General features: G+C 38.8%; 1 protein-coding gene across 1 annotated transcript in view; it reads left to right on the forward strand.

Moving 5' to 3' along the window:
- Positions 1-27,569, forward strand: part of arid5b (AT-rich interaction domain 5B) — a 78,090-nt gene that overhangs the window by 17,940 nt on the left and 32,581 nt on the right. The window contains exon 4 of the mRNA XM_080869270.1: positions 17,344-17,574. Within this exon, the coding sequence (XP_080725396.1) occupies positions 17,344-17,574 (231 nt within the window). The remainder of the gene's footprint in view (positions 1-17,343; positions 17,575-27,569) is intronic.

Here is a 27,569-nt window from a genome sequence, read left to right on the forward strand (position 1 = left end):
TTATCTGTTGTATTCAATCCGTTTTGCACTGGATAATTGGCAAATATGGTCTGATGAAGAGCAACAAAAAGCAAATTAATCGATGATATAACAGAAAAAAAGATCACCTATTGGCCAAATTGTTGTTTTTAAATATGGGTGTCAGTATTGGCCCAGAATTTGACTTTTTTTTGGCATATTATATACATATTACCAGTTACAGTAGTGAAATATATCAGTGGTAATGATATAGAAATGTAAGACTATAACCCTGTGAGCAGCTGAATGGATGGATGGACAAACAGACATTACTAAGTTTCCAAACTGGAATTGCTAACTTTTTTCAAGGACTTTACCTTTGCCTCATTAGTTCTTGTTAATTACTTTATAATAACATATAATTATCAGCACAGGCACATCTGTGTCTGATCTGAAGATAAATGAACAGATTTTTGCATCATCATTAAAACAGAGATACATTAAATCTGATGCTGTAATAAAATATTTCCTAAGTGACATTTCTGTTGTTCTTACAAAACTAAACACAGATTTTATCAGTTTATTGTGAGCTTCCAAGTTGTGCGAGTTTAATAATTCCACTTGTCTCTCTTAATAATACCAGAGACTTGGCTCATTATTTTCAAGATTTGAAGGTGCGTGAATTAATAAGACTGAACTCTGCAGAACGATGATAATAATAGCTTCTTGACTTCTACAGTATGTGAGAGTGTGTGAACATTAAATAACCATTTATTTGTATCATAGCATTAGAGTGTTGGAAAAACACTTTGAGTCAGACCCTTGCCAAGGTAAAAATAGCTTTCATTGCTGATTGCGGATCAGCTTCTCAACATCCACATAATATATTTCATAATGTGTAAGGCTGAACTAAACACAGGTGCACAGCCAAGCTGAAGGGTGTAAACTGTAGTACACAGTATAGATTATAGCCTTGCGTTCATTTCACAGCACAGAGGTACTGTAATGCATTTTTCCTCCTTTGAAAGGTAATTGTAATTTGGAAGCTTTGATAGATTCCAGACCTTTGTTGGAAGCTGTGGGAGTGTGTGCGCATAGTCACACATACTTGCCTGGGTACATAGCTGTTCTTAATGCTTTTATTAAGCCAAAGAACTACAGATGACGTAATGTGTATTTGCAAAATATCTCGTTGCAGATGGTGTAGTATGTTTGGCTTTCTTTGATATATTAACTGCCAGAGGAGTTGTATGCAGTGCCCTCCCTGCAAACAATAGATCATTGATGCTTCTCTGTCTTCTTTCTCAACCTTTCAGTCCATTTCCTTGTTATGTGGTGGCCCGAGGAGCACTTGGCAAAATGAGAGGCATTCAGCCAGCCCCTCCTCCCCCCCTCCCCGATTTTCCCGTCAGCCATAACTCAGGGAAAGCTGTTGTTTCATTCACAGTGTCAGAGGGTAATATTTAAAGTTAACAAAAGCCTAGTCACAGAATTGCTGCCTTGTAGAGTAGGTGCAAAATTTTATTTATATTGCTGAGGATAATTACTGAATGGGAAGGGAAAAAACAGCTGTGTTGGACTCTCATGAAGAGCAAAGTATGACACACCCATGTTGTCAGGCATCACGAAGACTAACTTAGCAAGTTATTTCTTAGACAACAAAGGCCTTTGCCAAAGAATCTCTGATTCATGTTGTTTTCGTTTCATGTCAAACACTTTGTCATTATACTGTAGTCAAAGTACAACACTATACAGAACAAATAAAATATCTTGCACTGTCATTTTAGATTCCTTTTGGACTTGTTTCATAATAATAATATTTAAAAAAAAACAGCAGAGAGAAGTAAGAAGCCTTTTGGCATGAATGACCAGTGCACATAAACTTGTTATCACAGCTGGTAGATATTCTTCACTGAAGTTCTTATCAGTCCTGTGCAATGTGAGACAAGCAGCTACAAACACTGTATGTGCTGCATTACAGTAATTACAGCTCTGTTAGTAAAGCGCAGGATGGAGGTTTGCCACATCAGAGGTCATGTTCTGTAATCTGGAATGAATGAGTTTAGAGCCAAGACGGCTGCAGTTTATCAGAAATTACCTGCTCGTTTCGCCAGATACTGTGTATGTTAGGCGAATGAGACAGCAGCTATGTGAAAACTGTTTGTGTAGGACTGAGCTTGGGAACTTCAAACAGAGATCATTAGTGCTTGTGGAGAGAAAACAATTGTTAGTGGGTCTTGTTTTCTTTATTGTGGTGCTGCTGGAATGTGTAATCACAACTAATTGCACAGCAAAGAATGCAAGAGAAAATCCTACAGATTGCATTTCTCGGATTTGCTTTTGTATCTTCAGTACGGTTTATATCCATGACAGCACATAAACAAGAAATGTGAACAGATGGCACTGGTTTTTAATGACATATTGCTATCTGGAAAGTCTCCCTCTAAGCCACAGACTAAAACATCTCCCCTTGGGGAGCGCACCGCTCTAGTTGTTATCATCTACTGCTAATGTCACTCTTTTCTTTGCCACATTGTCAAATCCTCCAGCTAAATAAATGCAATGTAAATTGAGTATTGTGCTGGATGTAATTATTGAAAAGGGTTCCAGTTGGCTTAACTGCACAGGCTGTTTATATAAAGCCTTCCTCCTCTATACAGATCTGATGATAGAGAGATAGGGCGAGGGAGAAAGAGAAGTTCATATTTAATGACAGGAATTCGCAATGGAGCCATGCTGAATGACAACAACACCCCCACCCCCCCACCCTCAGCATCTCCAGCAAACACCCCCTCTCTTCTCTCTCTCTCATTACAGTTTTACCATTGGGAAACATGCCTGTCCCAAATAGCCTCCAGTATTATTCTTTTGTCCCTCTTCTTCTTCTTTTCTTTTCTTTTTTTATTCATTCTTTTACTAAAACACATTAAATTATGTTTCCTTTTGCACACTATGCTGAGTATACGCCCTGAGAAATAAGTCTGAGCTGATAATGAGGGACCCTTCTTTGAGGAAATACACACGGCAACTTTGATCTAGAATGGCATGTAATTCCTTGCCTGACCCAATTCCCAATCTCCTGATAAGATGTGTTTTTTTTCTCTCTCCCTCTCCCTCCTTTGCTCTAACCTTCCAGCAGAACTCACTTAAATGGGAACTCGCTGTCCCATTAAAGATACATTTAAAGGCAAACATGTCATCCATTTCATTCTGCGGGAGAATGATATGTGCGGTTGAAAATGCTGTCTTCTACAGGCTGAGCCAAAGAAACTCTCTATGTATTCCTCATTCTCTCTGTTGCTGACAACCTCTGAGATTTCTGATCACAGCTGCTCAATTGAGTTTGTGTCGGACAGAGCCGCGTGACAAATGAGAGTGGCCGTCATAGCAGATAGAGTATCATCACCTGGGTGTAACAGCTTTTAGGCTTGTTTGAGGAGAGGGAAAGAGACACGGGGAAGGGTTTCACTTGTTTGTGTAGTTGAAAGGAAGCTGTATTTCTCCAACCACAGATAGTTGATTAAATTTACTCCCTGTGGTATTTGCACATTTTGGGTTCTCGCAGAGCAGCTTTTTTTACTCTCTGAATTGACTGCGCTATAAGTGGATTGACCCCCAAAACCCAGCAGTAGTCTTTCATTAGTCAGGATGCAGCCGGGGACCAGACAGCGAACAGTGTTTAGGGCCAATCCATCACCGCACAAAAGGGGATCAACATGGCACAAACTTGTCTTCCTCATCTTAAGCGACAACGTGGCCTCGAACCTCATAGCTATCAGTTTCGAGTTTACTTCCTGGTGACAGTGATAATTCTGAAGGGTCAAAGCTACATCGAATTTCATTTCAGGCACAAAAGAGGAGCTTTCTGAAAGCTCATTTGTTACACGGCCCCCGTTGTTTTTTTTATAGTCAAAAGAGCCAATTTGGGTTTTTGACAAGGAGCCTCTCTGAATAATTCCTTCATGTATTACAGGACCTATTAAATGCAAACTTTTCAATCTGGCAATCAATAAGGCAGGCAGCTTTCCCTGGCCCTGTGCCAGACACATTAGGGCTGCGAGCGATGGTTGCTAGGGAGCTGAGCCTGCTCAGGGGAAAGAATGTTTAATGTAATAGAATCACATAAATCAACCGGAGGAAAGTGCTTGTGTTGTTTTTGTCTCTTCTCTTCTCTTCTCTTCTCTTCTCTTCTCTTCTCTTCTCTTCTCTTCTCTTCTCTTCTCTTCTCTTCTCTTCTCTTCTCTTCTCTTCTCTTGCCTGTTTAACTGAAAACATTTAATATGGGTGTGTGTTTTTGAACCCCCCCTCCCACCAACATCAACCGCAAAAACATCTGGGAAGGAATTAAGCTGAGGGAAGTTGAATTTTCTCTGTATGTGTGTGTGTGTGTGTGTGCATACTAGTGTTGTATCACACTTGAATAAATTGAGGTGAAAATTATATAAATGTTTCTTTTTTTTATCCTTTTTCTTTTTTTTTCCTTTGTCACAGTCCGCCGCCCCACCCTGCTGAAATGAATGAGGCACTTTAGTGCTTTACTATAATTAAGAACAGGAGCCAGCATGCATGGAGGGCTCTCTTTCTCTCTATTTTATGTATTACTCTCTCTCTTTGTTACTCTCTCTTTCTATTTGCCCTCTGTACAGTTTCAGTGGAACATTTCCTCTGGGTGTTGGTGCCCTTTTGTGAGAATATTATTCTCTTGCAAGAATTAGGCATGTGCACGTAAAAGCCAGACTCTCACATACTAAGTCATACTCACTCCACCCATCTGATACTTTTTTAATATCACAGCCTTCACGCAGAGCAGCAGATGTGATCAGCTTGAATTCCTGATGGGTACAGTTCATTCACCTTCTTGTGTTGGAGCACATAACGCTTTTTAGCTATCCGCCGGTAAGCTCAATGTGTTCCAAACAGTCATATTTATAACAAAATATCCCTAAGTAAACTGCGCCTGTGTCAGTCTCCACCTTGTGACAAACCTGCTTCCACATTGTTTGTCAGCTTTGAAATTCTGCTGTGGTTTACTTGCTTCGCAGCTTGTCACTGAAACACTTTCGCAATAAACAAAAGACCAGACTTCGTGCTCAACAGGGTGTATTAAAATATAAAACATTCTGGTGAAAACATAAATGTCGGGAACAAACTATGTTTGTAAACGCAGCTAAAAGGCAGGAAATGCTTCTGAGAGGCTTTTGCGAACATTTATTTGTAACAATCACAGATTACAATAGTGCTCATGTGAGGGGTGGGGCAAAATATCTATATAGCAGCATATGCAGTGATACATTATACTGGCAGTAAATAATGATATTTTATATAAATAATGCAGGTGAGAAAATACAGTTTGTTCAAAGCATTATACAGAAAGCAAATCAGATCAGAGTGCTGTGATCTGTGTTGATTTTGACTGTGTAATTATTGTTTCTAATGTCTCTGTAAAGCACTTTGAATCACCTTGTTGTTGAATTGTGCTATACAAATAAACTTGCCTTGCCTTGCCTTGCCTTGCTAATTTAAGAAGCTGACTTTAAAAAATGTACTAATAATAATACACACCAGCTGAGGTTGAACTGCTTTGTGCTCCTCCAAATGCCCCAGTTTCAAGCAAATAGTTTACTGTGTATTTGTCCTTTTGCCCAATTTCTGGCCACTGAGTGATGTGTGAATACAACAGCTAACAATGATAAACTTATAACAGTGGGCATGTTAACAAACAGACACGGGGCAACAACAGCACTTGGATTAATTTTGTAAAAATAATTTCCATACTCTGCTTGTTTCCACTCTGTTTTGATCTCCACCAATTCTTGAGGGAAAATATCTGGATCTTCAGCTGCTAAATGCTAAGCTGTGTTCACCAGCTGTATACTGTGTTGGTATGCTTGAGGTAATGAATTGCTTAGTAGGTTTTTAGGGCATCCAGCTGTGCACAAAGATGCAAGCGTGTTGACGTTAAAACCAAAACATGAAAGAAGCTTAAAGAAGCTAAAATGGCTCAGGTGAGAGGTTTTTTTTATTGATTAGTCACTAAAAATGAACTGTTTCGTATTAGACGTTGGGATGTAATTGTTTGCTAATACGGCATAAAAACGGTGGCTGCTCGTGTAGGAATAGTCTTCAGTTCAGTACAGTTCAGCTACATGATCATTTTCGTTATAGTTGATTTACGGGCGACTCTGCATGAATTTGTCATATCTGTTCTGAGAAAGGAAATAAATTGTCAAAAAATGTCCTGATTTAAATCATCTGAGCCAACTCACTGTGATAGTTAGATTTCAGCTTGTCTTTTGATCTAAAAGGCAGAACGTATGCTGTGTACATTGTGTGCATTTGTCTGTGAGAGCACAGCTTGCAGCTGATATAATGAGCAGGGGAGAGGCGAGTCAGTGTGTGTGACTGATGCAATGTTGATGATGGACGGCCACTGAGTCATTTGCAAACACAGTTTGTTATTTTGTGCAAATCCATTAAACAAATTTGAAATATTGTTTCAATTTTACTCCCTTTAAAGAAAATAAACTGTGCGTTAGTGTCTGTGTGATGGCTTTGCTTTGTTTTACTCTACTATAGTGATTTATTGATGCTGCTGCATCCCCGGTGTGATTAATGTGATTTTGTTTACTGCACAGACTAGGTTGCAATTAGCAAAATGTTCTAGCACATTTTGTTTTATCCCAGATAGTGTAGTCATTCACAGATTGGATAGGCGATGAATCATGCAAATTCAACGAATTTATTTCATTGTTTTATGTAATTCTGTCTTCATTGAAAACATGAGGTTGCCTGTAGTGTAAATGTGATGCCCCCCACACATCATTTCCATTTGGTGTCATTGACAGATGCCGTTCTCTCTTTATTTGGTCAGGTTTCAATAACCTGAAACCAACAGCCAGATCGGGCGCCTGCTGTCTCTCAGTGTCATGTCCCCTCATTGAAAAGTAGGAGAGAGAAAGGAGGTGAATAAATCAGAGCTGTGTTATATATTATGAGAAGAGGCTAAATGGAAACAGGGCAGTTTCGAAGATCAATACAGAGCACAGAGAAGAGAGCCCACAGCATGGAGGGAGAATACCAAACAAGAACCTACTTTTCTTTACTTTCCCTACTTATTTTCTGCCCCCTTTCTTCACCGCAGCCTCACTTGTCCCTATATTTTAAGTTTTTGGGCTTGTTTTGGTGTTACCGTGGGATTAAAAAAGGAAGGAAAAAAAAAATCAAATATGAAAGTGACATTATTGGCTCTGGGTTACATGCCTTGCCATTTCTCGCCAACCCCACAAAAGCAGCAGGGGGATCCAGTAAATTCCTTGGCCGAGCAGATAATGTGGAAATGTTGACAACAGCAAATTTGAGCAGAGTGAGTGATTTAAGGACTACAGCGGGTGACAGAGAGCATGAGAGTAATGGTTTTCAGCTTCTTTCTGCTTGTCTGTGACAAGAGAAATGAGCACACTTGCTTGAAAGATCTTGTCAGAGCTTGTGGGCAGTTTGAATATTTTTAAGCTTGGTTGAATGTAAATGACACAGTTTACATGAGTAGCATTTGGTTTTTAATTAGCTAGCACGGATCTGCTTTTAACTGTCAACAACCCTCGTATTACAACTAGTTTTATTCCCAACTTTCAAAGCCGCTACAGAAATTATCCAATGAAAAGCAGAGGAGCTCAAAGATGCAGCAAATAGATCACCCTTTTATTTTGCTGGTTTTGAAATTTATTTTGCTGGTTTTGAAATTCAATGATATCAATGATGTTTCATCTGCCAGAGCAGCTGCTTCAACCTCAACTAATGAGTTTCTTGTTGAATGCAGCATTTCTGAGATTTTGATTATGATGACTCGTTTATCATGCTTGTTATTAAAGAGAAATTCTTCATTTGGTGTAATTACACAAAATATGTTATAGTGGCTGAGCTTCTTCTCATCATACTTATTCCTGTACAGTGGGACCACAGTATAATCTCCTTTCATCCCTTTTTATGCACATGGATTACTACATGTTGCTTTTATTATGCTGTGGTAGAAGTAAAAACCCTTATTTTTACTTTACACACTACCTCATTAGAGCTACTGTATGCTCTAGATAGTTGTTTTATTAAATATGTTCATTAAACATGTCGTGCAGCACATCATCGCACATATTAACTAATATGTAAATGCCATTTTATAATGCTTATAAAAGAAATAGAAAGTCATACTATTTGGTGTGACCAAAAGTTTGTACAATATCTCTTTATAAGTGGGTCTTTATATAGGTTCCCAACAGTTCATTGTTCTGTTTGTAGAATTTAAAACCTTTAAATGTCATCATAAAATGAGAAATAAAGCACAAATAAAACCACACACCCACAATAATATGTATTCTGCACACAGACTCTGTTAACAGAGAATTTGGCACAGGGCTAGAGAATTAGCACTTAACAGGCTCTCTGTTCCACTTTTCGGTTAGATGTAATGCAACTTTTTGTTGCCACTGTCTTATTTTAATGTTTCCACAGCTGAGCTGTGAAGTGCAGCTTTGAAAACAATCTATTCTTGCGAACCTTGTGGTACAAATTGTTCTTAAGTCAGATGAAACACCTTTAAGTCCTTCCTTGACTCACCTGGCTCGATGTCACTGTGGGTGGAGTAGATGTATGACTATAGCTGTATTTGAACAATTCACGTCATGCAAGACACCATAACTGGCATACCGGTACAGCTGACATACCATATAGCACAACTCATAAGACCTTGCTGTCATTAGTGCAAAAAGAAGTTGAGTAATTTTAGGTTTTAAATCGCAATGATGTATTCAAGGGAAATTCGGTGAGCTGGATGTCTATGAAAGATGAGTGGGTTTCCAAAAGCATGTCATAGATGAGTGATTCTGAGAGGAAATCAACTTTTGTGTCTACCTCTGACAGGAGGCAGACACAGATGTTGCAAAAAAGATGACATTCATTCTTTCTATCATGCTTCACATTAAAAAGTTGCTGTTTGGCAGGCTCTCAGATTTACGCATTTCCTTGAATGCACCATCAAAGCAGATATTTCATTTGTTCTCTGTGATGGATTTCCAAATGAATTATCAGCAACTTTACCCTGCAAGTTGAGTCTCATTTGTTTTTCCATTTTATTTGTTGAATAAAGAACAGCGGCTGCCGATAAGCCAGGAAATCAGGACTATCAAATCTTGTGTTCCGGCCCTTTAAAAAGGAAATACTACATCTGGTGTACAGTTGTTTTATTTCACATGTTCAAACCAAAAGTATAAAAAGAAAACTGTGCACTGCAACTTCTCAGTTTGTTCACTTTTTGTGCTTTGCTCCCCATTTCGGTTCCCTTTCATTTGTGCATCATCTGTCTTATTATTTACGTGGGTCATGACACCATTAACATAATGTATGGACTCACTGCATGCAGTCCTGCTTGTATACCTGAAACTCTAAAATGTTCCCATGATAGAAAAATAAAGGGAGAAACATTTGTTAATGTTATGCTTCCTGACTGATGTCATTTTTAAAGTATTCCAGCCCACAAATGAGTATTGCAGACTTTCTTGTATAATTGTCTTCCTGACATTAGAGGTTCGATGGCTCAAAGCTAAAACATACATTTTAATCACCAGCCCTCACCCTGTTGCACAATTCCCGAACTCTTGCTGTAGTTGTGTAATGCCTGTGTCTGAAAAAAAAAAAAAGACTGACTCCAGCTCGCATTTTTATTTGCATATTACAGAAATGTTTCAGTCATGCTTCTTTAATCTCGGGAATATTTTAAAGATCAGCCCAATCTTGTCATCTCAACACAGAGTGAAACCCATCCATGCTTTTGTCACATCCTGATTAAATTACTGTAATGCACTTTTTGCTTTAGTAACTCAGTCATCCTTGAAGTGTCTACAGCTTGAGCAAACTTTTTCTGCAAGACTGAATATCAAACTATAGACATATGTTAATAAAAGCTCTTCTTTTGCATTAGTACATTTTTGAATTGATTTTCTTCTGGAGGCCTTGCATACCAGAGACAAGTCTATGGAGTTGTTGAATTAGCTTGTATTAATGCTATTCTCGGTAGTACCGTAACAGAAAGCCATGAGAAAATGGATCAAGGTTTTTTAGCAGTCTCTTGGACAGCTCAAATCAAAAGGAGAAGAAGTATTCTCTTTATGACTCCTTAACTAAGTTGAATTGCTGAATCTTCCACATAAACTTCCACAACAATTTATATATATATATATATATATATATATATATATATATATATATATATATATATATATATATATATATATATATATATATATATATATATATATATATTAGGGGTGCAACGATATTCGTATCGATATTGAACCGTTTGATACAGTGCTTTCGGTTCAGTACGCATATGTATCGAACAATACAATTTTTTTCAATTTTTTTTTTTTTTTTTTTTTTTTTGTGTCCCGTTTGGATCTATAGCCATCAGAATTGTTGTCTTGAGGCCAAGAAAGATGCCAAGAGGATTTATTTTAAGTGGATCATCATATTGGTCCATTTGATTGACCTTTATTATAATTATGAATTTATTTTATTTTCAGTTGCAAACGGGACAGACATGACTGTGGGATAGGACAGGGGGAAAGAATGAAAGAAAGAGGGGGAGAGAAAGAAAGAAAACCAAAGGGGAGAAAAAAAAAGAACAATACAAAATTTGTAATTTATTTTATCAACTTTCCTTCTGACGATGCTGTCTGTGTTGAGCGCTCAGTGAATCTGCATTTGACTACTCCGCCTAGGCTCGAGAGTGCAGCCTAGGCGGAGTAGTCGAACGCAGATTCACTGAGCACTCAACACAGACAGCATGGTCAGAAGGAAGAGCGCAGGGCAAGCTAGCGAGACAGAAGTGGACCTCCCCACCCTCATTCAGATCTGGCGTTTGGAATTATTTTGGTTTTCATGTGACGTATGACCCTGAAGGTAAGCGAGTCATGGACTAAAGTAAAACAGTATGTTGGATGTGCCATGCAATGCTCAATTACATGGGTGGGAGCTAGTGTGTTAGCGCAGTTAGCTCGTTAACGTGTTGGCCGTCTAGCCCCTCTGTATAGGGTAGCTCGTTAACGGAGATTTGCTGTGTTGTGGCGTTAAGGTTATTTCAACGAGATTAACCTGAAAGCACTAGTGGGAACACAACGAATATGACTGCACATTTACACCGACATCATCCTAGTGCAAAGACAAAAACAACAAGCATGCATGCTACAAACTTTAGCCGAGTCATTTAGACAGCTGTTAGCACAGGATTCTCCTTATGGAGACCTGATATGTTTAATATGCTGCTGAGAATATAGCCCAGAAGAAGCGGATAGTATAGCTTTTATTTTGGAAAGAGACATTTCTCTGTAATAAACTCTCTTTTCCAAAGATGAGTGATTCCTCAATCAGATACAGGGCTCGCAATATCGCTAGCCCGATGTCCCGGGGCTATCTCTGCCCTGCCTGTCGGGCTATTGTAGGAAGGAAAAATATATGTCAATGCTTTTGCATTCTTTCAGAAATGTAGCTGGGTAATTATGTCATTGGGTGAGCCACTGTCAATATGTGACATATTGAAATCGTGTTTGAATTTGCGCTTGTTTTTTTGCTTTCACTTTGCAATCGCGCGAACTGTGTATAGAGAGCGACAGCACTGATCTGTGAGTGATGATAATTTGTGCACCAATTCCTCTGACATCTTATTAATTGTTAGCTTACTATGCAAACATGACAAGTGAAATCTCCCGCAGCTTAAACATGTGAGAGGTTGATCGCGCAGAGAATCGCTGAGCTTATGTGAGTGCGGCAGGATATATATTTCACTACGATGACCTGGATGACTGAGAACCTTCACAGACAGATATATATTTTAGTTCTGCTGAGCCAAATAAGACAGGTCAGGGTGAAGAAGTGACAGCCAAAGAAAAGCTTACCACAAAACGGAGAAGTTATGACAAATCAGACTATAAGGCAAAAAGAAAGTGCAGCTTTATGGTTTCATGGACAAAAGAATTTCTGTGGCTGCAATATGACGAGCTAAAAAACAACACGCACAAGGGTTAGGGTTAAATTTAAAAACTGTACTTTTGTGTTAAAATATATATTTATAATTTTAATAAATGACAAATTAAAAAGGCATGAACATTTTTTTTTGTATCGAAAAAATATCGAACCGTGACACCAAAGTATCGAACCGAACCGAACCGTGAATTTTGTGTATCATTGCACCCCTAATATATATATATATATATATATATATATATATATATATATATATATATATATATATATATAGTGAATTCCTTTGATTATATTTGGTATATAGCACTATGCAAAGGTATTATGTACACTAAAGGATTCCTATCCATCAAATAGTACCATGAAGAGATGTGCTACTTAGAATATATACATTCATAAGTAATAGAAATGGGCCTCGCATGCAAAGTGATCACAAGACTGAGAATCAGCTCAAATCCAGCGATAACAGCAGGGATGCGGGGAGTGGAGATGGTAGATTTTATCTGATTGTGCAGCATTCCGGTGGATGGAAAAGGGAGACCAGACATATTTCTTAAGTAGTGGTGACTGTACCGACTAACACTGACTCCACATTGGAAACAATAGCCAACCAGATAAGTCATAATTCAAGCATGAGATGCCAAAATATTCTGCCTTTTATTCCTCGCTATGAGTTGAGCTCCAGTAATGCAACTCAATAGCCTCTCTGATTAGGGCCTTCTTGGCTTGTTTACCCCCACATCTTTTATATGCCGCACTTTTTCAGTTATATATTTGAAAAGTGCTGGTCCAAGCTTAGATAACGTTAATGCTAGCACGATGACATCATCAGCATTATATTTTGAAACTTTAGAAAGCTCCTCCAGAGTCACAGCAGATGATACAGCAGGCTACAGGGAGGTGAAAATAAGCTGAGTGCCCCTTTAAGTGTAATACGTGTTTTAAAAGCACCACAGGGGATGTAATATTTAATGATTAGTATTCCTTTTCACTTTACTGTGTACTGTAAAGTATTGGAATTTATTTTGTGCTGCTCTGACTGAGTGGTTATATTATCAGCTGTCCTACAGAGCAGTTATGACCCTGACACTATTGTAGTTTATGAGGTCAGAAGCTTTACAGCATGTTCTGAAAATAATCTGCCGCACCGCAGCTGTTTGATCAACACGCCATACTACCACTAGGAAAGGACAGAGAGACAGAAAGAGAAAATAGAAAAGAGGTCCTCAGAGAGAGAAACAAATTGCATAATGTTCTCACAGTGTCTTCAGCTCTCCAGTGATACAGCCACAGCCCCAACCAATTAGGACGCTTACATTAAGATAAGGACGGGCTGCAAGAACAAAAGGAATTTTTAAAGTGTGTTTGCACTCAATGTGCATTATACGCACCAACACGCGCGCGCACACTGACATGCATACTTTACAACACCTTTGTACAGTTATTAATGCCCTGCGGCTCTCACTCCAAATTGAATCTAATCAAGTGAAATGCTGTGAGGGTCCTCGGGAGAAAGAGCAGCTCTGACGGTGACCGCTTACAATAAAATCCCTGACATTTGGAAACAAAGCCTGCTCTACCTCTGAGCTGTAATTGCGAATGACAAATGCCGCAATCTTGGATAAATGTGTGTGACTGCTGTGGGATATGTATGCAGTAAAATGTGTGTTCATACATTTGTGGGCTTTGTAGCGACTTTGTAGCATGTGAATATATGTGTGAGTGGAGTGGCTGAATGGTTTTAATAATTTCTTTTGAGGTGGTCCGCATGTTGGAGTACAGTGGAACTAATTACGCTAATTGTTGGGAATGCAGCTGTTGTAAATATGTTATGAATAGAGTCCTTCCTGTCCTGCTTCTGCTGCACATTTCAGTGATTTTTATCAGCCTGCAGCTTCAGAAAATACCACCACAAAAGGGAAAATGCATTTTTAAAATCTGTTTAAAACTGTCTGTAGCAAGGCAAGGTGAAAAGCTTGCTAGTTAGCCTCCCCCTGAAATATTAACTCACCAGCAGAAATTCCCATGAATGTCATGTCCAAGGGCTTTGTAAAAGTAGACAGGGTGGTTAATAATTCATATAAAAATCGTGTTTCAAACTGCTTGACTCTACTTCATCAGCTGTGGAACCTTGTAGTCTGGTTAGTAAGCTAGAATAGTATTAAGACCTTACTGCAAACAACAGCCTATTAAAATGAGTGAGTCGGAAAAATCTGACGTTTACAGAATTGTGTTTGCTTTTAAGAAACAAAGCACTTGCATATTATCTGTGTGCTTTATGATTGGCTTATGTCAGATCATTATCTAGTATTGTTCTTTGTTCTAGGTCATTTTTTTATGATTGTACTCTATAATTACAGGGTTACAACATGTGAGCTTTTACTATGCCTCCATTTTTTCACGCTTATGCAATTACTCACGGTCTGCCAGCTATCCCAACTCTGATGGGTCAAGAGGCGGGTACACCCTGGACTTATTGAAATTATCAATTTAACATTACCTCATATTCATTTGTCATATTATCTTAGAGTTGAAATTGTTAGTTAGAATCAGTTTTACTGTTTTTCTAAACGCTACTGTTACACCAAGTGAGTGAAAATTCAGCAGTTGCAGTTTCTTGAATTTGCTCGTTTTGTGGTAGCAGGGTAATTCATTTAGCTTTATTTAGCTCTGCTGCTCAGAAAAAATGAGGACATTAGAAAATGTATACTTTGGCATTTGAAAAGTTGAAATGAAAGTGGCTATAATTGGCATACCTAGTTCATTGTTTGGAACAGAAAACCGCGTATGAAGTTCAGTGTTGTGCAAGCTCAGACTTCACAAGAGCTAGCTTAAAGTTCGGTTTACAGAGATTAAAGTGAGTCATTTCACATTCAGGTTGACATTCATTTTAACCTACTCTTAGCTATTCTTTTTTGTTGCTTTTTTAAGTAGCCCCCCCCCCCCCCCCCATAAAGGTACACGCAATATAACTTTACAGATTTATTGCTGATGTGGCTGACTTTCTTTTTCAGATCTGGCAGGCAGCCTTTGTGTAAAAAGAATTCTCCAGTTTATTCATAAAAATAAAAAATATTTTGTATGGACTTGCTCTGATAGTACTGTTGATAGTTGCATCTAAAACCACTGCCGGCGCTTGGAGTGCCAAGGAGTTGTTTCCAGTGTGTCATGTGCACTGAGCACACTTCATAGCACCTGTTTATTCTGGTGAAAGAGAGCAACACTCGTGCCCAAATGTTTTGTTGCAATTACTAGTACTGTGCATGCAGTTCACCGAAAACATTTGCATGTCCGTGGTCAGCCCTGATGATGTTATATTACACAAAGTAGTTGATTCAGTGCCAGAGCTTCTGTGTATATTCAGATCATTTCCATTTGTTGTTTGTAAAGGAGTAGGTTCTCATGACAGATTTACTAGAGCATGCAGTTTCTGCGAAGTAGTCCAACAGGAAACACAAGATATATATACGTTTTTAAAAAGCAGGAAATGCTTCTCTCATGGCTTCAGCTTGGCCGATATTTACAGCAATATTTCTTTACTGAAGTGCCTTCCTTAACCCTCTCCTGCTGAATAAACATTAACCGGGCATGTAATTAGTTAAGGATTATCATATATCTGATATGTGGGTGGCAGGAGATACATTCTGTTCTAATTAAACATTAAAACTGTCATTTTAATCACTGCCAGTAACCTGTAACCTCAACACCCTAGTTGCATAACATCAACATATAAGCGATTACTCAGGCATCATTATGAAGGAGAAAGGCCATAAACACATAACAAATATAAATAAAACTCAGTGCACGTTTCAGAGCACATCATATCAAACCCTACATATATATGTGGTTCTAGTGGTTTCCTTTTCCTGTAATAAGTTGTCATCTTTCTGACACGGAGCTCTGTATTCGTATGACTTTATGTTACATTTTTATCTTTCTGTGTCATTGTACACTTTCAGTTGTTTTTGTTCAACGGTGTCTTTATGGTATTTTATTAGCTGGGAATGGCATTCTGTCTGTTGCCCCGGCGCTCAGGTCGAGACTTGAATATTTAAACAACTTTTTGATGGGCTGCACTGAAATTGCATACGCACAGTCATGCACCCTCAGGGTGAATTGTGAAACCTCTGTTGAGCCTTTAACAATCATCTAGCACCATTGTCAGAAGTCGAAAGTTAAAAGCAGGCTAGTCTCTTGGTTAGGTTCTTACACGGTGCCAGTATAATATTAACTGTCCGACTGTCTATCAGCATATCTTCCTGGGATTTATGGCAGTTTATTGTATCAGCTCAGTGTGCACTTCCTGTCCTGAGGTTCTCCAAATAACAGTAGAGGTTTCTCTGCCAGTCAGTTGTCACAGGTGATAATGCATTAGTCAAACTTACACACTGTAAATGGAATGTTAATCACACAAAAGTAAAGTCTGGCTCCAGTGGGAGGGTTTGCTATTACCTGTGTGAAACAGTGAGTGTAGCTTTTGAAGCAAGGCGACAAACCGTGATTTTTTTTTTTTTTTTGAGATTGTTATATAAATAACAAATTCACATTTATCAGCAAGTGGCTGTACACAGATACCTGCAAACACTGATTCACACCAGCCTTGTTTAAATTGCTGTTTGAGAATTCCCATCCTTGAACTTGCTTGTTAAAAGAAGGCATCTGGAGTTGTTTTGACATTCCTCTTGTCACCCAAGCAGCTATGCATGTCATGCATTTCGAACATGCCGCCCGGCAACGTCATATGTTTGCACTCATGAAAGTCATCCTGTCAGTTTGCTGAAGTGTATTATTACTACAAGGAAAGGATGTGAAACTTTCATGAAGACTATTTAAAGTCACAATGAAACAGCAGCGTTAGAGAATCTTGCTTCCTTAATTCGATGCATTTCCTGATACACACAGCGAAATCCCTGTGATGAGATACCAGCTCGCAAGGGACACCTGTCCGTCTGAAAACAGTGCAGATGTGGCACCTTTCACAAATTCTTGAAACAAAATAAAGTATTAAGTTTGTTCTGCTGGTTTACATATTGATCCTCCTTGGTTTTATTGTGAATCAAATAAAATTTCATTAGGACAAAGTCTGAGATTACAGATAATTTCATATTCACAGCACACTGGCAGTAGATGTGCTTGAATATAAAAGTAGCCGAATAATGATCGATGAGCTAGAATGAAATCATAAAAGCCGAAGAGAAATGGAAGAGTGGATGTGTTCTGTAAAAATTAAGTGCTGCCCTTCTCTACAACTCTTAGAGGGGCACTTGAAAAAAGCAAAACAGTTACAGTTCAATGTCAAATTAAAGTATGTGTAACCTCTGTGGCCCTTCTAACTCCGTGCCTTTTTGTTGTGTTTTCCAGGCCAGGAAGAAGATGGGCGCAAGGTTTTAGTCCTCAGTTACCCTCAGTATTGTCGTTACCGTTCCGTTTTGGCACGGCTCAGAGAGCAGCCGTCCTCTCTGCTCATAGACCACACGGTGCTGGCGCTGGGCGGCATTGCTGCGTTGGATGGAAGCACGAGGATCCTGTACTGCCGGGACACCTTCGAACACCCCACCCTGCTGCAGAATGAGAGCATCTGCGACGAGTTTGGTGAGTGTGGCAGCTGGAGATTTGATTGTAGCCTTTAGATACATTATCATATTAGCTCATCTTGAATGCCAGCAGCTATTATAGTGCCAGTTTATGGAACTTTGAGTGTTGGCCCATGAAACATCAAACTCATCATGTCCTGATCTTTGAACATACGCGTGCTCTTAAAACTCATTCTCACAGTACGGTTCATCTCAAACTCCCAATTATGTCATTTTGGTTACCTAGACCATTTGTTCAAGTCTGCTTTTAGTGGGAAATTGGCATTTTGGGCCAAGTAATTTAGTTCCATTGTGTGAAAATTGTGAAATGGTGAAAAAGTACTTTAGTTCATTTAATATTTTCACTTGTTAAGGGCTGCCTATCAAAACGAAGTCCATCAGAGGACAAAGAAAAACAGAGCCAGTGAATTATTCTGGTTCCCATGCCAAATACTGTTGTGCTGTGAAAAAAATATAGGAGCTGAGAAAAACAGCCCTGCTTGGCTTTCTGACAAGGAATTTTTCAATAGGCTGAGTTTGAACATTAAAGTGAAATCACTTCAGTTGACTTGTTGAATGTGAATTTTGAAAGTGACAAAAGCACATCTGGGGGCGTGGAGTTAAAACAAACTGAGCTTATCTTTCTGTGAATTTGCTTCATGACGCTAACTGCCATTAACATAACAGACCCACATTTCCAAACTGTCAGTGGCTAATTTGAATGCGGGTAATGTCGGTGCCAGATTTTGGCACAAAGGAGAATAAGACCGCACCTTCGGCTCTGCTGCATTGATTCAGATCTCTTTCTCTCACATAGTACGACGTGTTAGGACACTGGAATGCTATTTAACTTTTAAATAACTAGATTTTATTTAGTTTTTTTCTTGAAAATGTAAAATTAGGGCCGAGCTGGACCAGTAGTTGGTGTTTGTATTGGCACAACACCCGCCAAAATCACTGGAGTGAATATCAAATAAAAAGACAAACAAACAGTTAAACGCAGCCCATTTGCCTAAACTGTCGAGCAAATGCTTAACAACGCTTTGAGTGACGTGCCATAAAGAGAGCAATCACCAGAGCCGTGTAAGTCGAGTAAATGTTAGCAAGAACATGAGTGAGACCTGTCACCGATGCTGTCATCTTGTCAGGTTTGTGGAGTTATGCTTGAGGAGGAAAAAGCAAAACAGACGAGTGCAACTGTGCAGTTTATTATGCAATGAATATATAAGAGTATGAATGTTTGAATGGTGCTGACAAATCAGAAATTATACTAAAAGTTCCCTAAAAAAGCTAAAAAAGTTAAATGACAGAAATTGTGTTGCATAACCGAGATCCCTGCTGTTAGGGCGTATTCGTCACATAGTATGCTGTATCCACTAATATATCACTAAAAGCTTAGTTGTTTAAGAGAGGATTGGATTGATATTGATACCAAAAAAAGTTTTTCAACACCTTTTATTATACCTGTTACCTGACTTGGTTTATAATTAAATAAATATAAAAATAATAACGTTTTATGTTTTTCAAAGCTGTGATTTGTCTTCATAACACGTCACTCCCTTGTTTGTTTCCTGTGTTTGCCCTTTACTTTGAAACCAAATGTACTTTTGATCAATGCTTTTTTAGTTTACGTTACATAATTAGAACCAAGAGAGGAATCAGGAATCACCTTTTGCTTTCTGACATATTTTCAGTATATTTGCGTTTATTTAGTGTCTACTGTTCAAACATCCTCATCAGTCACACCTATGGAAAGCATTCAGCGTTTCCGGAGAAGAGTCTTGAAGTGCTGGAACATGTCTGTCTGCCATTCAATCCGCTTTCCTTGCCTCTCTTGAATCCATGTATTAAACCCAGAGTTGGTCTAAAACAAAGGATTAAAGTGATTCATCTCTCTCTATATATTTCCTCTGCTCGGTTGCTCAGCGGGTTCTTGTGCAGCATCGGTTTGACATTCACATTAACGACTCCTCTGGTCAAAAGTCATTGTTTTTCTTTTCCTGTAAATTTGCCAGTAGGTAATTGCATTTTAAGAGAGCAGCAGAGGTGAGACCAGAAGGGAAAACGGTTTTAGGCATAGGAAAAATAAGTTATGAATAGTAACGCTAACATCCTGTGGCGGCTGTTGCTCATTCACTTGGCTCAATAATACCATTCCTCTGTGAGCCACATTTAAGCTAAAGGTTTATTTTCATAGCCTAAAGGAATTCCACTATTTTTTTGACTAAGGCAACCAGATTTCTAATGTTCTTCACTTAAGGGTTTACTAGTTTTGAAGCAGAGCTTTATTTCTGCTGGAATTGCTGCTAGGAGACTTGATTGTGATTTGTTTCAAAACAGCAGAGCTAAGTAATTTTCTTCACTCTGGCAGGTGAGTTAAAGCCTCAAGGGTGTCTTACTTGTAGGCCTAAACACACACGCATGGGTTTTTGCACATATACACAGCTGCTGAGTAAAGTTCTTCTCCCATTTATAGGCTCCATATGAAAAAGCAGCTATAAACGCCATATTAAATCCACCTTTATTACGATAAATACTAGCACAGTGGACACGTAAGAAGGAATACTGTGCTGCTGTGAAATATTAAAATGTTAGAAATTGATCCGGGGAACAATTTTAGGACTTTTTCTTCCTGTGCTTCTCTCAATGCTAATTCTGACCTTTTGGATTCAGCTAAATCTGCTGTGGCAGCTGTAATAGCTGTCCATCTTGTCTAGGCTAATTCATGAAAGTGTGTCAAGCTACCTCAGGAGGTAAAGAAGACGAGAGGGCAAAATAAAAGAGTTTAACTGAGCCTTTTGGTATAGAAGTGTGTGAAATGCAGCCGTCAGATGGTGGTGAAATCCAGTCTATTCTTGGCATCCTGGTTACGGATTCAACAGAGCACTACAATATGTGCATGTACAACATAATCATGTAGGGGATGATTATTTAATAAGCAGCATATGTCGTTTTATTTGAGCATGTTCAGTGCACTCTCATTCTCATTTATCTGCATTTAAAGAGATGATAATGAAACATTAGCGTACTTGGGCTGCTGTTGTCTATATAATGGCTTTCATTTCTTCTGCGTTTGCTTGGAGTTCACTAAGGTGCGGAGATGGTGCAGAGTTATTCCTGGTGTATTAACGACATTAATCAGAAACGTTCTTCATCGGACTCAATCCAAGCTCGTGTTTTTTTTTTTCATCCACGTCACTACCAGCGTCCCTGCTTTTGAGCCAGCTCGAGCAAAACCGGGGTTGCGTCAGTTACCAGATCTTTAGTCCTGTGATCCATATTCATGTTCAGCATCGCCTGTCACCCCTGCAGCTGCTTTCCTCGTGGGGAATGACACAGATTTTGTTTATAATTATCATGCATTCTCTGCCAACGTGGATTGATTATACCCATGCTACTTTGTGTCCCCAATTTAATTTCTTGCCAGGAGGAATGTAATATTAACACTGCACAGTCGTACGACAGGAAATTTAAGTTATGCATTAAACGTTGCCAGTGCAGATATTTTTACTTATTGTGTGCTTACTGACACACTCAAAGAAAAACGATCTCTTATATAAAGCTAAGAGTAATGACAGACTGTGCTGGAATAAAATGCCTTGAGAAAAAGCCATAAATAGCGCTGAATGACAGATGACAAGGGTCAGGTATTTGTTATTAGCTGTCCTGGTTATGTTGAGTATTACTCACATTAATTTGGCAGGGACGCAGTATGTGCTACAAGGCAATAACATAAACATTTGTAAACTCAACCTAGAGGTGCTGTATATGATATATTTAAACAAGATGGCCGTCTGTTTTGGAAAATATTACAAGCACCATTTTTTCCCGGTTTCTCGGATTCTCAAGTTATGCTTCCAAACTGCTGACCTTCCTCTCCGCTCCCTTCTCCACCCCCCCCCCCCCCCCCCACCCTCCCACCCACCTCCAGAAACCTAACACTCCTGGTGTGCACATTGCTTAAATCAACAGTATTCTGAGAGTTAGTGAGGCAATCACTTTTTTGAGGCAAAGCAGTTGAGAGGAGTTACCCTCTTCCTCCTCCTTCTCTGGCTTGCTCACATTTATCCTATATGCTCCAGGTCTTGGCACAGAATCTATATATTTTATTATCAGCTTTGTTTTTCTTTGAAATACATCTCAGTCATTGCTGATTTGATTTTTATCAAAAAGAAACATTTTCATTGCAATCCTTTGGAATCCCTTTTTCTTTTTTTGTAATCCTCCAGGGTGGGAGGAGTATAAAAAAACAATTTATTGCTTCAATATATTAATGCTGTCCAGATGCACCAATCACACACAATATTTTACAATCTATTTTTGTACTGCGGTGCATGAGCGCTGGTTTAATGCATCTGTGGCTGAATTTAGTTGAGCTTTGTGTGCTTTTAAGAGGTTTTTCTGCATGTCAGAGTCAGTGGTGTCTGTGTTTGACAGGAACAAAAGAAACATTTGAACTGAACTGATGCTGACATACACGGAGGGAAAAAAATGAGTGAATCTATAGTAAGTAAACAGCCTAAAATCCTGAACCTGTGCTTTTTGAGATACAATCTTTGAAAACATTGAGTCCTTCTAGCTTGATTGGGCTGGGTCACTAGATGAACATACAGCATGATGTCATTGTTTCCACAACTTGAACCACTTTCTCGCTGCTCTTTAAACATGAAATCTGATTAGATGAAATATGCATATGCCAATATCGTCCCACGACAGCTCCGTCTGTCAATGTAATAGGCAAATTGCTTGCTAAGCTCATGTTTTGCTATCTCCTCTGCAGATTTGTGTTAACCACGGCCCATGAATTTTTCATTGTCCATATGTCATGGTATACAGAGGCCGTAGAGGAGGATTTTAGAGGAGGACAGAGGACATGCTGTGGCTGTATAGTCACATTTCATAATCAGGACATGAACTGTATATAAAAACAAAGTGAACATCTGGTGAAAGATCACTTACACATGACAACGCACATTGCAATGTCCTTGTGTAAGATGTGAAAGTTGTATATTTTTACTTTATTAGCACCTAAATTACTCACATATAGCTTTAATATATACTAGGCTTGTGTTTCATCGTATCTAATGTGTATGGTATGCACGGCAGAATAAATGCCACTGTGCTATTTTAACTAAAACCACTTTCCTCCGCTGGCATCGGTAGCATTAGCACTTCTCTATCGTGTAAGGCACAATTGTTTTGTATTATCCCTCTTATGTCATCAGCAACACAGCAACTCTACACATATGGCTTTGCATTACTACTTATCTATTAATAGCAAAATGTAACATAGATAAATAAGTAGCTTTGGGGAACAAGCTTAGCTTTTATTTCCAGTGCAAAAGGTTTGTCAGCGAAGGAGCTGATGGAGGATATTTGGAGAAAAAAGGACATTCATGTCTTACTTCAGCATTATACCAATTCATTTGCTTCATTTTTGAGTGCATCAATGACATATAGTTCAAAGCACATCATAACCACTGAGCATGGGGGCGGTTCTTGTTTTGTGCCCTGGGTTTGCCCCTACACTCATGCTACTTCTGGCTCTTATATGTGGTGAAGATTTACGCATAATGAGTGGGAAACTGTCACCTGCTCCTCATAGTTGAATGCTTATATTTTAATGTAGTCAGTAATTTTCCACAAAGATGATAGAAATGCACATCAATCAAATGCTGAATGGTTGATAAACAGCAAAGGGCTGCTATCATTTCAGCGGAAATCCTCGTAAGCTGTTAATCTGTCATGAAATATGAGGTCTGTATCAACAGACATATACTGACAAAACATAAATTTGATTTCAATGCAGTGACAATGAAAATTGGTTTGTAGAAGCATAAAATTTCTTTTATGCAGTTGATCCTATAGTGAAATATTTAGTCACCATCTCATTTTCATGCTGTCATCACATGTTATTGCAGCTGCAAGGAGTGATTGTCTGGAAATCTCCCCTTTTTGCTGCATTTATGGAAACTCTGACATCCAAGATTTCAAAGTTAACCCGCCTTAAACTATTTTAAATCAGTCTAAGTTCTTATTATGCTTTTCCCTCTGCGGTTTTTTCCAGGTGAACTTTTCCTGTCAGCACATTGTAATTTTTGAATGGAGTGTTTTAAGAGGGGGCAGAGTCTTACACATTGGATGTCGTAGCGTCTTTGAACGCATCACAAAAGAATGACTTCAGACTGGCTCCTACTTGTAATAGCAGAACCACAAGATGTTAACAGTGGAAAAAATAATAATAAAGTGATGAAATGCTCAGTGCAAATGATTGCCAATAACAAGTATGTTGCAACATGTATGTGCAATTGTCTTCATGTTGACAGCTTCCAGGAATTAAAGGGAAAAATCTGGTAAATAAATTATATTTAATGCACACATGAAAAAGCACCTCCTCGAGCTCTTCTAAGTTTATAAACGATTTATTTTTAACTTTTTTTTCTTAAATAAAATGCAATGCTTTTTATGTATTACGTTACACTTGAGCTGAGGAGGTTAGCTTGACCTCATTCGTAATGGCTCAATTGATAAATCGGTTTATTGTGAGTTAAATGTGATAAAAACAACACACTGAGAGTCAGATTTTCATAAACGCCAGATGTGAGATGTGATACAACTTCTGAAATTCCCTAATATAAATGTACAGAATAGCATGTTGCAACCTGGGGTGAGCAAGTCTGACTCATACGTGTAACTGAAAACGCTGTTTACAGAGTCAGGCTCCGGTGTGGAAACACGTCCTGAATGCAGCCTTTTAGTCAGGTTTAAGTGTTCAATATCTCTGTGTAGGTGGAGACTTGTTGCCGGCTGTTTCCCTAAAAAAGGCTTGTGTAACTTTTAGTGACGTCAAAAATCATTGTTGCACCGCTGATACACGACAGCAGCAAAGTGAGGATTATACACTATGCGGTGAATGTGATTGATGTTTCCAGATTTTTTTTCTTTTCTTTTTTTTGTTCAAAGTGACCCAGATGTTTCTTGGAAAGGAGAGTGCTTAAACAGAGGCGGTGCTGGCTGCAGTTTTAGACATTTGTTTACAAATGTGTTAATTTTTTTTCTTATGAATATGCAACTATTTACTAAAAAGAAAATACAAAGAGAGGCGATAACTTGTCCTGTTTTCCTTTTCTTTGTTTGTTTGTTTGTTTGTAGATTTGAGAATTAATTTGAATGCCTTAAACACAGTAGCATATAAACAAGGAAAAGAAAAAGAGAACAAAGATGAAAGTATCTATTGGTCTATTTTGTTATGAGAATGATGATTATTTATAATCACCACGGCCTAATGCTGCGTAGCTTTGCAGAATGATAAAGTCCCTATGATTGGGCTCATTGGCTGACTCGATCCCATCAAGTGTAACTAGAGCGTGATCTATTAGAATACATATGTTTTATTGATGTATGGGCTTCGTGTTTATCCTGGCATTCATTTATTTATAGGTCGATGCTACGATTTTTTTTTCCTCCAGTAATGAATAGGATAAGCCTTGAAGCTTATCCACTGCTCCCTTTCATCTCTCCCTCTCTTTCTCTCTCCCTCCCCCCCTTCCCTCCCTCTGTCTATCTCCCTCTCCCTCCCTCCAAAAGCCAAATTGAAATACTGTATTTTTTTTTTTAGAGCCCCACTCCTACTGAGTTGTTGCTGCAGTCTGTCAGTATCAATGATGTGGAAGCGTTTGAACGTTATCCCGTTTTTAGCAAATCCTCCACATTATGTAACTTTGACTCTGTTTTACATTTGCCACTCTTGGAACAACAGGGGTGTGTGTATTTGGGGCAGTCCCTCTGCGTCCTCTTAACATTTCTTTGCAAAAAGGGATTTATTTTTTAATTTCCTCTCCTGGAACAATGGCCATTAAGAGCTCTTGCCAACACTTTGGCACAGTAAAAAGCTGAGGTGACATGTTCACTTGTCAGATATTTACAGCTTTTATTGTGCTGTAGTGTTTTTGTCCTGACAGAAAAACTGCGTTATGACTTATTACAGTTTAAATCAACACAGAGAGACCAGAAAGACATTGTGCCTTGCTGGATTTGAGCCAGTATCAGTTCTTTTTTTTAATATATACCATGCATAAAATTTATACTGTGCATATGGGTCTTGAGATAAATCAAATTATTTGGTTCACCGGGGTCAGAGGTCATTGCATTCCTCAGCATATGTGTCAGTCAGGGGCGCTGGGTTAAGATTAAACCCACTGTTAATAAGTACTTAACAGGTGACGCTGCCATCATGAGGCAATCACATGAGGTGGATAAAATGAAAGAGAAAAAGGAAAGAGTGAAGGAAGAAACGAGAAGGAAAGAGTTTCTTCCTGTAATTACGGCTTATTTTGACTATAAATTAAGTTTGTGAGATTTCCCTTGTAAAACATGTAACACTGTAACATAATTCCCTATTTACTTTGTAAATGGAAAGCTTGAGTCGACAGCCTTTATGAGTTTGCGCAGTGCTAAAGTACACACATTCACACCCCTGTTGAAACACACACCCCAATGAATCCGATGAGAATGATTTCATAATCCATCGCAATAATAAACTTCTTTGAACTGTTTAATTGGCTCTTCCTGGAACGGCACGGCTTCGCTTCATTTGATCTGATGAAAGAGTAATGTTGCTTCTCCCCAGGGGGAGCATGCACAACGGCGCACAAATAATGAATTAAGAACACTACTCCTTTTTTTTCAAAATGACTGCCATAATAAAGCAGGAAAATTCACGATGCACTTACACCAGTTTCCCCTAAATTGCTTTTATGTTTACTTGCTTATGTATTTAATTTTCAGAGCTGGCTTTAAGTGAAAATAAATCCCGATTTCTAAAGGGTAATGGATTGAGTTCACATGAAAAGTGTCATCTGAAGGAACCACTGTCGATAGAAATGCTTGGAAACGCTCCAGAAACATTCCTCATGTGTGATTCTGCGAAAAGTCACACTTGCACTGTTCTGGGAATGAATAGCCTGTGTAGCAAGTAGTGACATTTGATTTAAAGGCATGCAGTGCATGTAAAGGGGGGGGGACTGAAGTAGGCTATGCAAAAGAGAGAATGAAATATGTAAAATTTAAACTGACAAAGTCATGATGGTTTGGGAGAATGTCCTCTCTGCTAGGCTGAGGAATATGAATAGTGACAGTCTGAATAGAGAGTCTGTGTACAGCAACAGTATGGTTGCAAAAATGAGCTCATTACTGGCAAATACACATACACATACACACACTTTCTTTTTTCATTACTATGGTGAGAATATTCCATTTACATCTGCTAATTGTAACCCCTAAAATGCCAAAACCCAAGACAGGGAAATTGGTGTACCACCAAAACCCCTAACCTTAACTGAATTATTTTTCCTCAGTTTTATCCCTTAAAAATCTCCTGAGACTTGTCAGGAAATCTTTAACACACACACACACACACACACACACACACACACACACACACACACACACACACACACACACACACACACTGAGCCCTCATGACTCTGCAGGCCAAGAGAACGATTTACATGATTTTATAAGTGTGAGATAAAAATATGGGAGAGTATTTTTAATGTCCTGGTAAACACACACTTAGAGGGATGTGGGCTTGTCTCCATGGCAACACTAGTCAGAGCGTGCCCGGCCTAGCGTTTTTGACAGTTTCTCCTGATGATGATTGATAATTACTACCTGACTTGTTGTCCCCATCTCCGCAAACATATGGCGAGATCTGCCCCCCGCCATATATCTGCCAAAATGTTCTTTTTTCTGATAATAGCTTTTTAATGTTGCGTTTTGTTGTGTATGCATAGCAGCCCCCCCCCCCCCACCACCACCACCACCACCACCACACACACACACACACGCACCCCCTCCCAACCCCACCCCTTTGTAATTACATTTGCCACCGCTCACATACTTATTAGAGAAAGGAAAGAGAAATAGATAGGAGAAGCAGGAGAGTGGGAGAAAGTCAAAAACAGGCAGCAGAAGGAGGGGGGGACAAAATTAATTTAACTTTCAATTGATGTG

Source organism: Rhamphochromis sp. 'chilingali' (genome assembly GCF_963969265.1).
Source record: "Rhamphochromis sp. 'chilingali' genome assembly, chromosome: 20".
Taxonomy (NCBI): Eukaryota; Metazoa; Chordata; class Actinopteri; order Cichliformes; family Cichlidae; genus Rhamphochromis; species Rhamphochromis sp. 'chilingali'.